Here is a 14,317-nt window from a genome sequence, read left to right as displayed (position 1 = left end):
CGACGATGGACGACATTATTGCATTCATTTCGTTATTCAATACAAAAGATTTTTACCTAAAAATTAAGAAATTGTACGGCGAAGCAGTTGATTTTGTATGTTGTGTTGTTTTGTATCTAACTATGAAAATTGTCAAGATTATTAAATATATAAGTTTGTGGCTCAAATGGTCATAGAGACATCGATGGTAATAGTGATGCTAGCGAAAAAATCTCTTTTGTCCGGTCATGTTAATCCACCTGTGACCTTAAACCTACTCCCCCTCCCATGTATGGAATACAGATACAAAGAAACGCACAACTAATACATGGTTTGTCTGTACAATTTTATTCTCATATGCATAAAAAGTGCTTCAATTGCATTGTATATCTAATTTCCGGATATGCAAATACATGTAGATATACACAAATTATATATCTATACAATATAATATTCTGTGCAAAATAACAAATTAATATATACCCAGCTATTTACAAGAGTATTTATCAATAAATCAACTCATTCTAAAATAATTACAAAAAAGCCTTCAAAATGTGTAAATCTTCATGGATGTAGTCACTAATTTAGTGAAGTTCTTTGGTAAGAAATTACTCACCCAAATTACCTTAAATCATTATTGGTTTAGTGAACTAGAAAATACATTATTGTCATCAAAGAAAACAACAAATAATTATAAATTTTAGACTCTTGATTGTGCTTGTCTGTAGGAAGACTACATTGTTTCTAGAGAAGACTTTCCTCAAAGCAGACAAAGTTTCCGAGACTACCGAGTATGCCTGACCATGTGTAGAAGTGCTAATACAAGTGTGATTAGGCCAGATGAACAGGCACTTATAATTAAACAACCTGTTACTAATACCTTGAAAAGGGAAGTGTGTGGGAGCTATTAACAAATCCAACTTCCAACTGAAAAGGAGGGTAACACACAACAGCCAATAGGCCTATCAACTACTACCATTCATGCCATGTTAACAGAGAAAGCTAAGATTCATATATGGCTTACATCTGAACATAGAAGTGAACATCTTAATTTCATAGTTTTATGTTTGTTTTTATTGTATGCCTTTTTGATAGGGTTTTAACATCCCTTGGAAGAAGATTGGTCAAGATAACTTCATCTCTACTAGGAGTGTAAACACAAGCATTTTTTTATAGCTGTGATATTTAAGTAAGATCATTGTTCTACCAATTCCCCCTCTTACTTGAGCCAGCAAGGAAGTATTCTAGAGGAATCAACGCTCCAACGTAGGAAGGAGGGAATCTACAGGTATTGATGTTGGTACACAGCTAGGTCTAAGTTGGAAGCATTCTTTGAAATTAATTGATAATTGGCAAATCAAAAAATGCAACAAACTACCAAATGTATGGAGATCAAACCAATTTCGAACTATTTCTTGCAAGACAAGTTCATTAAATCTTGAGATAAAACTCTGCATCATCTATAAAAAATTAAAAAAACTAAGACATCAAAAAGGCAGTAAACGAATAAGAAAATGTACACTACTGCAGCACTATGTAGTAAAAAATAAATAGCATTTAAAGCCAAGAAATAGTATCCTAGCAGAACTTGCACAAAATCATAATACATATAAAGTGAGAAGGCATTTGCCCGGCAACATTTCTCCTCGTAGGCCTTATAAAGGGATATAGGATTATGACTTGGAATGCAATTTGGTTTTGGGGGTTAGGTAGTGATGGTCATTATTGGAGTTAGGTTTAGTGATGGTCATCAGAGCAAGTGTCATTAAAAACATCCTGATTAATACTGTACAATCTCCTGGATTGAGTTTTCAGTCTACACAAACTTATATTGAATGATCATAATGGAACAGTACTGTACAAAATCTCTTCTATTACATCAATGGTTAAGATAAGACAACCCTGAAACAGCCTTCTATAGTTACTCTGCCAGGTCTTACAGCGATCATACTGTATGCACAAATAGCAACTTGAGATGCGGTATCCATAACTTTCATTGGTAAATGGGTTTCAATATATAGATATACATGTACCATATACCCTATGGAAACCACAGTCACAAAGGATGCAGATTTGAAATAAACATTTTTCACAGGACAAAATGCAAGTATTTGATTGTTGTGAGGAGGGTGGAAAACAAAATATAATTAAAACATTGTTAAATGTTATCAAACAAAAATATTTTGTATGATAAATTTGTTATCCATTTACACATTGTAATATTCATCAGTTAAAACATCTTAAAGCTTGGATTTAATTATATTTGTTTTCAATTTTTATACTAACTTGTTCATTTTTTCTTTGACAGAACTTCATTTTAGATGTGTTGAATTATAGAGACAGAGATTGATGGAAATTTGTGCATTAAATCATTCATTCACATTCACTTAACTAAACCTATCCAATTATATTGACATAAAACATCCCTTTGACTAGAATGTAAGATGGTGAAAACAAGTCTGTTCCTCTGGTAATGTGCCAATCCACATCAAATCTTCATCAAATTCTTCTGACTATACTCATTTGCTACCATTGTTTCGTCCATACTACTTGTCTTACCGATTGTCTTAGATAAAAGCACCATAGGTATTTCAAATCTGAATAATATTACATGTATTTCTACACAACTTAATTCCAAATCTTATAATGTGAATTCCATCCTGATATAAAGTACTAAAAGCAGAAAAATCAGACCAAAAAAGTAAAAATGTTGACAACATTTTACAGAAACTGTCATGTCTGATTTTATCTCTGATTATCCTTGCATTCAATATTGGTGCTAAAATCCTTCTTGGTGGTGATGAGCTCATTATTTAGTTGTGTAAAAGTATATCCAAATAATGAATCTTTAAAAAAGGGTGTGAGAAAAACGTTCTCAGTAAAATTGAAAGAGATATAGGCAAGGGATCACATATTTACTACTTTTTCTTTGAACTATCATGAATTTCATTTACTTCTTTTTTTCTCAAAATGTTCTATAAACAGACATTAATCTGTCTTCTTTCACTTTCTTTCTGCTGTTGATAAAAGCATCAATACCAGGGTGGTCTTCTCCAAATAAGAAATCAATATAATTTACAGATATGTACAACACAATGTAGAATGTAGTATCTTAAGCATCTGTAAAAATACATAAATATCATCTCATTAAATATACAGATTATATGTCTCTCTCTCTCTCTCTCAAAATACAATTTCAATAGTCATGATGCAACATTTAAATCATCATTTAGTAGAAAAAATATACTGTTACTAAGGCGTCAACTTTTCTTGTATTTTCAAGCCCATTATTAATAGCATTAGCCATGATAAATGTTACATTTGCTAGAGTCAACTTTCTATGAATGAATTAACATAGTATTAACATGTATGTAGGCTTACTTGCAATATCCATTTTTTTTTAAAAGAGGGGGGGGGGGGGGGGGGGGGTATTGACTACAAATGACTTGAAAATTTCCCCAAAAGTGGCAACAGCTTTCAAAATTGTTCATCGCTTAGTACATTGTTCCTTAAAATCATTTGGAAATGTTCCCTGACTTCTAGCATAAATTTTATTTTTATTTTTTCTTTCATGTTTAGTAAAACCACCATCTAAAAACCTTTAGTCTCTGACTGACCTTTAAAAAGAACCCACAGCAGTATCAATACAAGTCATAATAATATACACATAACTATGGCAAATACAGTACATTTCATGTTCTATAAAATGTATACACGTACACTGGTCCATTAATATACTTCTTTATACAAACAAACAAATTCATTATCTGACAAATATACATACATGTAATAAAGAGTAGACGAGAACAATTAAATCTACATATTTAGAGTTTGCCTCACACATGATTGAGCATTACTCTCTACTGATCCACTATGACTAGCAATTCTATCAAAAATAATTATACAAAGTTTATGATGATATTCAAAGATCTTTATATTGTTTGCCTAGAGAGGATTAACTCATTTATTTTCCATATCTTTAGGGTTATTAGTGGATGTTGTTCAATGATTCTAAATGCTTCTATCAATCCTTCACATATTTGAAGCAAACATTGATGGAATCATGAATCATTCAGAGATTTTTTAATTGCATGCATGTACATGTATATGTGATGCATGTTCAGCATTTTCATACGTATGTGTGTGCATCCTTACCGCATGTGTATGCAAACATTAAAAAGGTCTACTTTTGTTGCACATGAACACATAAGAATAGAAAAGACGTTGATAACATACATGATTATCATCACTAGTGTAAGGCCTATTAGATTGGTAAATATATATGTAGAGAATGTCATCCTGGTCATATTGTTTCCTATGGAATGTTATCTTACCCTCTATTATCATAACAAAGGTGAGATCCAAACAATAGCTACATAATATCAGGGAACATTGAATGGCTCAATAAATAATAATAGACATGTGGGCAAAGGAAAGGTCGTCCTCTCTCTCTCCCTCTCTCTCTCTCTCTCTCTCTCTCTCACACACACACACACACACAATTCCCCCTCTCATTCTCTTTAAAAGGGAGTTCAAATTTGGCACAAACTAAAGAGTGCAGGCACATTGGCTGGTTGATTATCAATAAGCTTCTTCTTTTTTTTAGGAGCTGAGAATTTTACTCTCTGCCCCAAGTACATAATGTTTATTTTATTCAAAATCATTTATTATAAGGTTTCTGACAAACGCTTGTAAAATCTCCACCCTATTCAATAAGAATAAGATCCTCCGTGGGTTGTTGATTGTGTTTAATATCAGATACTTAGTTATGGATCTTCTGAAATGGCAAGAAAGCTCTATCTAAAAAGCATAAATGGTAGTAGTTCCTTAATAGCAATTTAGTCCATATAATCAAAGGAAATTTAATTGATTAGGAAAACTGCATGGAAAGTCATGATCATATTTTTCTTTAAATACTGTTTTTTTTTTTAAATACTTGACAAGCAAAAATGTTAAAAGGTTTATGGAAGAGGCATTCAGAGCCCCTTTGTCATGTATTCCTTGATAGCAGACTAAGTTATACATGGATTAATTTACATTCCATCTATCTCTCCATACTGAGATGAATCTCTTGTTTACTTGATATCAGCATTTCCTCACCCAGACTAGCCTCTTTTGTTGTAGGACATACACAGAAAAAAACAAATTCAATATATCTTATATTTTCAGATACTTAACAAAACATTGATTTCTTAACAACCAGCATGAGTAGAAGAGGATAATGAATCCTATCTATCCATGCATCAGATTATCAAGATTGGCTGTGATCCTCAAGTTTCACTCCCTCACTCTCTCATTCTCTCTCTCTCTCACTCTCTCACTCCCTCCATAAGATCAGCAGTCTTTGAGTGTCTTTGAGTGTCTTTGAGTAATGAGCAGACCCATTATGTCTGCCATAGAAGCCATTGTCAGACGAGACTAGCTGATCCTGCTGATAATCTATTCTGATTGGATTGTTCTTCTCTTGCTGATCTCCCGTCAGGTGTTCGTCTGTTCCCATCCCGCCTCATGGCCATGGTATACTGTGGGTCCGTCAAAAACAAAGCAAGTTATTATATATCACATTTCTATATATTCAAATGCATCGTGAAAATAATCATCAACTATGTAGACTTGAGTGGTACATTCTCATTCAATCCTTCCATTTCTTCATGAGAAAATATAATTTCAAATGACTCTGTTAAAAAGTAGCATATGGTATGCAAACTTTAAATTAAAAATAAAGTGAATGCATAATCATCATAATAGCAACATTAAGCACCAATACATCAATAAAGAAAAGAATACCATATACATATATAAGGAAAAGAAGAAAATCATTTGGACACCGGACACAAACATACACAGACAAACACAGACAATCAGAGCATACATAAGTACATGAAATACAAAATATAAGATTATTGCCGAAATCCAGCAGAATTCAGTAACCAAGTTTACACTATGAAACAACACTACGCATATGTACAATTTATGCACATTTAAAATGAGGCAAAACATGCTTCAGAGATACAGTCTCTTTGAAGGGGGCTAAGAGACTATACTGCCCAGGTATGATACCTGTAATCTCATATCACAGTCCCACTGCTAAACCGACTTTGAATGACCAATAATCAACAAAGTCCTGGTCATTCAAAAGGAATCTACTGTTATGTTTGGTCTGATGTTGATATGATGTAGTGATCTGAGGTATCAACAGGGTAACTGAATAACAGTCAGCACAGATCCAGCAAATGGTGAGCTCAGAACCAGCAGCATTCAGTACAGCACCAGCAGCAGTCAGCACTGAACCAGCAGCAGTCAGCATGGAACCAGCAGAAGTAAAAAAGGAACCTGCTGCAGTCAGCAATGTACCAGCAAGCATTTAAGCAGTCAACACTGAACCAGTAGCAGTCAGCACTGAACAAGTAGCAGCCTGCACTGAACCAGTAGCAGTCAGCACTGTACCAGCAGCAGTCAGCTCAAAACCAGCAGCAGCCAGCATGGAACCAGCAGAAGTAAAAAAAAAAAAAAAAAAAAAAAAAAAAAGGAACCAGCTGCAGTCAGCCCTAAACCAGCAGCAGTCAGCACTGTACCAGCAGCAGCCAGCATGGAACCAGCAGGAATAAATAAGGAACCAGCAGCAGTCAGCAATGTCCCAGCAGCAGCCAGCATGGAACCAGCAGGAATAAAGAAGGAACCAGCTGCAGTCAGCAATGTACCAGCAGCACTGAGTCAGCACTGTACCAGCAGCAGCCAGCATGGAACCAGCAGGAATAAAGAAGGAACCAGCTGCAGTCAGCAATGTACCAGCAGCAGTCAGCAATGTACCAGCAGCAGTTAGCTCAGAACCAGATACAGACAACACAGAACCAGCAGCACCATAATGTGAGGGTCCTCTTAGTGTATATACGGCCCAATTTTGGTCACAAAAGGCTTAACGGTTTATACCTATTTTTTTTCACAAGAGAGTCCTGCATGTAAACTTTGAAATTTGTAAGGAGCGACAGATGGACACATATTTGGATCCTTTAATCTCAAGTTATGAAAAAATGTGCTTTATGGCATGCATGCCTGCTAGGCCTGAGTCATCACGGGTTTTGCCGAACCCGGGTTTGACTTGAAAATTTCGGGCGGGGACCGGGTACCCGAAATTTTCACCACTGCACTGACACTAAAAATCGTGTGCATGCAGCGGCGGGAGTTAGACTAAGTTGCTGTTCTAATAATGCGACGGAAAAGACAGTTACTGCTTTCAAAACAATAAAATAATCAATGGAATTAAATTAAGATGCTTTAAAAAATAAATGGATATCGTTTCAGTTGACGGTAGGTGTTTTTATCGCTCTAAAATTGAGGCTGCAAGAAAGGAATCACGCTGCGCGGTACCGATCGGGTGCGTTCAGAAACGGAAGTGGAAATAGATCTATGACCCACTGAAGACAGAGCAAGAAAATGCCACACACAAGACTAAAATGTTGATCAGACTATTGCAATTAAATCGTAATACTAAAGGCATTAATTTAATTGTCAAAATATATCCACAACATAATGGTTTACCCTTGATAGTTTGATGAAGGAAAATAAATTAAAGCTCTTGAAATAACATCGAAGTGCCTTTCGTTCGTTCTAAAAATGCGTGTATAACGGCAAGCAGAAGTTACGAGTAGCTTGATCTGCACGTTTACATCCCTACACCGTCATCCGACCTGATCGGAACAATAAGCATTAAACCAATTAAAAAACATCACGGAAGACTTTAAGGGACTCCAATTCAACAAAATTACCGTAAAATAATTATTTGCTTTGACAAATAATACTATAGATATTCATAATATCTTACAGAAATAATAATATTTCATGAGCTACGTACTCGATATCGAGTTCAGCTAGCCATCATTTTGAAATGAGACGTAGTTGTCATGCAGTAGACTGTAGAGGGCAGTATGCAGAAGAGAGAGGAAAAAGCGCGGGCCTGAGATCACGTGATATTCACGTGACTATTACGTGATTTTTTTCCCTCTCTAGCTGCGAGCTGTCGCATTCTGCGCTGCATGCATGACAACTACGTCTCATTTCAAAATGATGGCTAGCTGAACTCGATATCGAGTACGTAGCTCATGAAATATCATTATTTCTGTAAGATATTATGAATATCTAAAGTATTATTTGTCAAAGCAAATAATTATTTTACGGTAATTTTGTTGAATTGGAGTCCCTTAAAGTCTTCCGTGATGTTTTTTAATTGGTTTAATGCTTATTGTTCCGATCAGGTCGGATGACGGTGTAGGGATGTAAACGTGCATATCAAGCTACTCGTAACTTCTGCTTGCCGTTATACACGCATTTTTTTAGAACGAACGAAAGGCACTTCGATGTTATTTCAAGAGCTTTAATTTATTTTCCTTCATCAAACTATCAAGGGTAAACCATTATGTTGTGGATATATTTTGACAATTAAATTAATGCCTTTAGTATTACGATTTAATTGCAATAGTCTGATCAATATTTTAGTCTTGTGTGTGGCATTTTCTTGCTCGGTCTTCAGTGGGTCATAGATCTATTTCCACTTCCGTTTCTGAACGCACTCGATCGGTACCACGAAGCGTGATTCCTTTCTTGCAGCCTCAATTTTAGAGCGATAAAAACACCTACCGTCAACTGAAACAATATCCATTTATTTCTAAAGCATATTTATTTGATTATATTGAAATATAAGTTTGTGAATTCCATATTTTTAGTTCTATATTTCAAAATATCAGTGTGAAATTTAATTTTGAAAAACCCGAAACCCGAAAACCAAAAACCGGGTTTCAGCTCGACGGTCGGGGCCCGGGCGGGGACCCGTTTCGGACTCAGGCCTAATGCCTGCTAACGTCCTTCTACCAGCCACAAGTCGAAACATCAAATTTGACAAATTTTACTTTGATAGAATTTGATCTATAGGGGTACACTGTATCACAAGAGCTAATTTGGATTTTAATGCAAGTCTGATAGTTTTCCACTTCTTCCACTTTCCTAACATTTTAGCATTTGTTATGGGTATTGTAGTAGAAAACTTGATTATAATTAATTCTGATGCAATTATTTTGGATTTAAATGTAGTTTTGTCTAGACTATGTAATGTTTCTTCTAGGAGTACACTTTGAATCTTCAAATATTCTTAAGGTTTTGACCAAATGCCATAATATTATACATAAAGACAAAGATTACACAGACTAAAAAGAAAATATACATGTACATATGTGCACAGTGACATTACAGGTATAATGACACATACATACATACATACAAAATTGAATACTTGAATACTTGAATACATACAATTACACAATAAAGCAAACACAATTCCAAAATACAGGTACAATGATACACAAAAAAACATACATACAATGATATACCCCATATACACATAATGACGACACCAAGCAAATACGACATCACAACGATAGACTAGAGAAAAAGAATGCATAGAATAGTGTTGATGGAATGGATGAAGCAGGCAGGCATAGACTCACAGTGGGAGGGGGAGTGTCATAGTTTCCTCTTGTTGTTGTTACAGAATCTTCCATATAACTATCTCGCTGGTGTGATACGTATGATGTACGGCCGGCAGGGGGGCGAGGGTTCACCATTTCAAACGGACTGTAGTAGAGAGATAAACAGAGTCATCAAACCTAACTAACCTTTTTCCATTCTAATAAACATACCTTGAGATACTTGGTCAGCAAATGCTGTCTTCTTGTTGATATGATTTAAAGGTAAAGACCAGTTTTGGAAACGCCTCCCTCTCAAAAAATGAAATGGAAGCTCTTATTACCAATCATGTGAAAATTTTGCCAAGAAACCGCCTACTAATTGATATATTTGGTACATTATTATATCTATTTGGACCTGATAGATATAACGCACGTGTCGTGTAGTCCCATATACATCTTTCTGTGTACAGTGCTTGTAACTTTACCAAGACTGGGCCAAATGTCTTATCATATTGATGATTCCAGAACCTTGCAGTACACAGCAATACTTATATGCTAGATGATCAACCTTTTCTGATCAATTCCACTTCGTTTCTTTCACAATGCAATCGTATGACCATAACTGGTCTTTATCTTTATTCAAGATGTATTTTGGAAAATCAATTTTGGATCTTTTACCAATCCAGACTAATCATGAACAGATAAGATTGGAAAACAAGAAAGCAACTCCAAATATGTGGGAGTAACGTGATATTTGCCTCACTCAATTTATTTTGGTATAAAACATTTCAGGTATACTCAATTGATTTCAGATAATTTGATTAATGAGTACTTCACAAGGATATCTTCATATCCTGAAGTACTCTTATCAATGCAAATCATGATGCAGTCAAGTGCAAATTCAATCATTAAAATGAATGGTTTTAATCTCAACTCGTTTTAGTGCTGAACATGCTATTCATACTATCCAATACTAGTAGACTGATGTTAATGCATGGCTTGGGGTTAGTTGGTTATGAGTTAATGATAATGATTGGTTTGTTTGTTATTTTGATCCTCTTTGTATCATTCCGAGAGACTCTTTCTCTGAATGAATGAGCATGGTATTGTTAGATTAAGCCTCATTTGATTCGCAAACATTACTTTTCATCGTCTGTCTAGCGGTGGTGGTGGATTCTGGATGAAATGTAGATGCCACCTCCCAGTGTGATTTGAACACGATGCAAAAATCAAATGATAAAACCATGCACAAGTATCACAATGACTGACTGACTGATACACAGTAGTGGTAGAATGAATGAAGGAATGGTGGAGTGAATGGAAGAAATAAGATGGATACGGTATGCAGAAGGTTAAACAAAACAGCATACTGCTTCACATCAGGTTCATCAGTAACAATCAAAACACAAGACTAGAATCTTGACAAAACTACTCGGCTCTTTACATGACATCCATTAAGAACTACCTGTCTCCAAGTCAATCCAGAGTATATTTTAATCTCTATCAGATACAGAATATCTTTTGAGAGTTCTTTCAAGTCTTCATATAATTCTGCTATCCCTCTCACAAATAACACCAGTTATGAGTTTACATGGATTAAACAGTTTTGATTTCATTTCTTTAAAAAAAACTAAAAAAAACAGATGATTTCAATCAAATGATCGTAATTAAAAGAGAATCATGATCTCAAATGGTTGATATTGATATCTCATGTAGTCTAAATCTTTTATATTAACGAGCCCAGTAGTTTACTAGTCTATCTAATGATCTCATAATGCAATATATCAACTGGGATACTTGCGGTTCATATCTGTGATATCTAGGAGGAGATGGAACCGACCTGCTGCTGAATAAGGGTTACAACATTACAATGAAATGATCATATTAAGGTCTGATGTTTACAAACCACTCAAGCAGTCATGAATCCACATAAAGATCAAGTCCAGTATACCAGTATGTACTTCACATAGCACACTGATGTGATGTGTAGTCTAGACAGAAATAACGGTCTTATATTGGAAATTCTTTTATATAAATGACATTTGTCACCCTTAGTCCCAGACTCCTATGACTACAGTGATGATGTAAGTCACTGAGTACTGCCTAGCATCACAGGCAGGTTTTTTACTTGCCATATTTATTGTATTCAACAGTAAAATGCTGTCAAATGACTTGTGCATTATACAACATCTTAGACTAAAGTTCATTTGTATATTAAAATTATTTAAAAAGTAGATATACTAGTATAGGGACTAAACATTCCATTGAGCTATTCTGTAAAAGAAGTTGCTGCCATTGGTTTGGAAAATCACACGTAAAGGTATGTTAAGCACTATGGAAATCACAAGTGATGGGTTGGAGGGTGGGGAAGGGCGATCAGTGGTGACACTTATTGTCCAATCTTTGTAAACATGTTCTCAAAAGTAGAAAGAAGACTTCACTCACAGGTTTGTTATGATCTGTGGTAGTTGCAAGGTAGTTGTACAGGAGAGGGTCAAAATGAACCATCCAACAAATTAAGGATAGGCTTAAAACAAGACTGCACTGATATAAATTGTTTTTCGATAACTTTCAATTCTTACATCAAATTTCTCAAATTTTCTGTTATAAAATCATTCTAATTGAATATTTCAACACATTTACTAAAAACCCATATCCTAGCAAACGTAATAAAAGAAAGCATTTGTTAGTATGACATATATACGTGGTTACTCTGCATATGGAAAGGACAATTAAAATTGAAAGTATAAATTAAAAGTTAACAATGACAAATGAATTAAGGAGCCAATGTAACAAGCAAAGGATAGGATACCTGCTCTTATTCAATGTAATCTTGAGTTATGGTAATGATGAAAAATAAATTCTCACACAATCAGTTAAAAACAGATAGAAATATAATGGAGACAATGGATAATGATTATCACGGGTTATCAAGATTAATTGATAATGAATGCAGATTGAAGGCATGGTAAGCATGGAAATATTAAGTGTACTTAGAAAAATAAAATGAGAAATATGTGAGAAAGACTGAAAGAAAGGAAAAGAAGTACAAGTAAAAATAAATGATACCTTCTAAAGCCAAAGTCACACTTGGTGTACGACCAATTTCCAACTTCCTGCAACCATCTAACGCTGTCACCATTGACAACCAATGTGCACGAACTCAACGTGGGCAATTAATCACTTATAGGGCAGATGCCTATCGGTTACAGAATGTCTTACAAAAATTGTTCAATCATGGAAATGTTGGAAGAATGAGCACTGATTTATTGGCGATAATAAACACCTAGGCCCCCGTCTTATAAAGAGTTACGATTGATCCAAATCAATCGCAAGGTTGCAGTCTCTTGCCTCTTATGAACATAGTTGCGATCGATATTAATCGCAAATAAGTTGAAATCGATATCAACTCTTTATAAGACGGGGCCCCGGTTAAACATCTTAAATATCCAACTGACCAAAATGATCCAAAGACCACTGATGACCTAGGGAAGACAGTCATCTCTCTTGCGATTTCTGATTACTAAAGACGAATGGTTGTCCGAGGTCAGTAACCGATCGTACCTCTTATGTGACTTAGGCTTTAGAAAGCAAAATCTAATCACTACAAATGAAAAATGAGTAACCATGAGCAAGCTTTTAATGAACTGAGAAGAAAACACATTTTTATGACAGGAATACTAGTTAGAGAGATGTACACCCATTGTCAAGGGAATAAACTTTTGTTTTGTGTCTGCATTTCACTGTGATGCTATACATCTTTGTTCAAATGCGTCTTACTATCTTATGTATTCCTGGACATATATGAAGCAATCATGTACAGACAAGGTTATCATTAAAGCCAGTGAAAATGCTCGATTTTGTCTAAAGTTTGTTCTAAAGCTATGCTGATCATTTTAACAACATATAGTCTAAAACATGGAGTTTATTGGCTGTCCCTCTAAAGTAAGGATCTGTTCAATTTAATGTACAATTTATCATACGTTTATTTTGACAGCATTTCTTCTTTCATTGCTCTGACATATGCTTCAGCAACACTTCCTTCATCTAAAATAGGGTTAGAGCTAAGGTTAGAAATGGGCTTTAGGTTAGGTTCAGTGTTAGGGTTAAAAATGGAGTGGGGAGGGGGAGGGGGAGGAGTAGAGTTACTTACCCAAAGCCATGCTGTGAATGGGGTCTGGTAGGTGAGATGGGGGCAAGTGGGGGCGTGACCCGAGCTGAATCCGTTGGTTCTTGACCTCTTCTTCTGAATCTCTCCAAGGTCGCCGTAGAGTTTGGAGTTGGCAGGAAAGGATCTTCCTGGTCCACCTCATAATTTATCTTCCTGAAAATTATTCATAAACAAAATACAGACTAACAGAAGGCTTCAACCTCGTAATTAATGTTCAAATAAATTTGGTGTGACGTTTATCTTTGGTTCTCATAAGAATGTTATCAAAATCGGAATGATCTAACTGGTAATTTTGGTCATCATAAGAAAAGTTTATTACTTCTATTCCTTTTATACTTGGAGTCAAGGCACATCAGAACTCTATAAGGACACTGCTTTAGATCTGCTTGAATAGCACCTAATCGGCATTATAATACTTCTTTTATACTGGAAGTTTGATAGGGTGTTTCAACAGCACCTCTGGAGTACGAAAACAAATTGTACTACCGGTATTCAGTTCTGGGCAACATATGATTAGCATTCCATTCCATTCCAGGGTAGCTGCCTTGTGTTTTTTTTTTTTTTTTTTTTTTTTTTCCACATACGGGCGGAACACCCTAGTCAGCACAGCTGTTTTTCATCTCATTAGTTGGGATACTTCAGAAATGGTTTTGAACTTTGGATGTAGTATAAGAGGAGTGCTTGAATGTTCCAACAGATTGATCATTCC

General features: G+C 35.2%; 1 protein-coding gene across 6 annotated transcripts in view; it reads right to left on the bottom strand.

Moving 5' to 3' along the window:
- Nucleotides 1-308: 308 nt before the first annotated feature.
- LOC585805 (protein tweety homolog 1-B) overlaps nucleotides 309-14,317 on the bottom strand; it is a 45,901-nt gene continuing 31,892 nt past the window's right edge. The window contains exons 12-15 of one of the 6 annotated variants that reach the window (XM_011666599.2): nucleotides 13,591-13,761; nucleotides 11,239-11,283; nucleotides 9,477-9,603; nucleotides 309-5,501 (exon numbers count right to left, since the gene is read on the bottom strand). In XM_011666599.2, the coding sequence (XP_011664901.2) occupies nucleotides 5,388-5,501; nucleotides 9,477-9,603; nucleotides 11,239-11,283; nucleotides 13,591-13,761 (457 nt within the window). In that variant the 3' untranslated portion in view covers nucleotides 309-5,387. The remainder of the gene's footprint in view (nucleotides 5,502-9,476; nucleotides 9,604-11,238; nucleotides 11,284-13,590; nucleotides 13,762-14,317) is intronic. The other 5 variants (XM_011666600.2, XM_011666602.2, XM_011666603.2 and 2 more) reach the window with 5 other exon arrangements.

This window comes from Strongylocentrotus purpuratus, unplaced genomic scaffold (assembly GCF_000002235.5).
Source record: "Strongylocentrotus purpuratus isolate Spur 01 unplaced genomic scaffold, Spur_5.0 spur5_scaffold_14, whole genome shotgun sequence".
NCBI classification, from domain to species: domain Eukaryota; kingdom Metazoa; phylum Echinodermata; class Echinoidea; order Camarodonta; family Strongylocentrotidae; genus Strongylocentrotus; species Strongylocentrotus purpuratus.
Note: the sequence above shows the minus strand (reverse complement) of the source record. Positions and strands in the feature narration are given on the sequence as shown.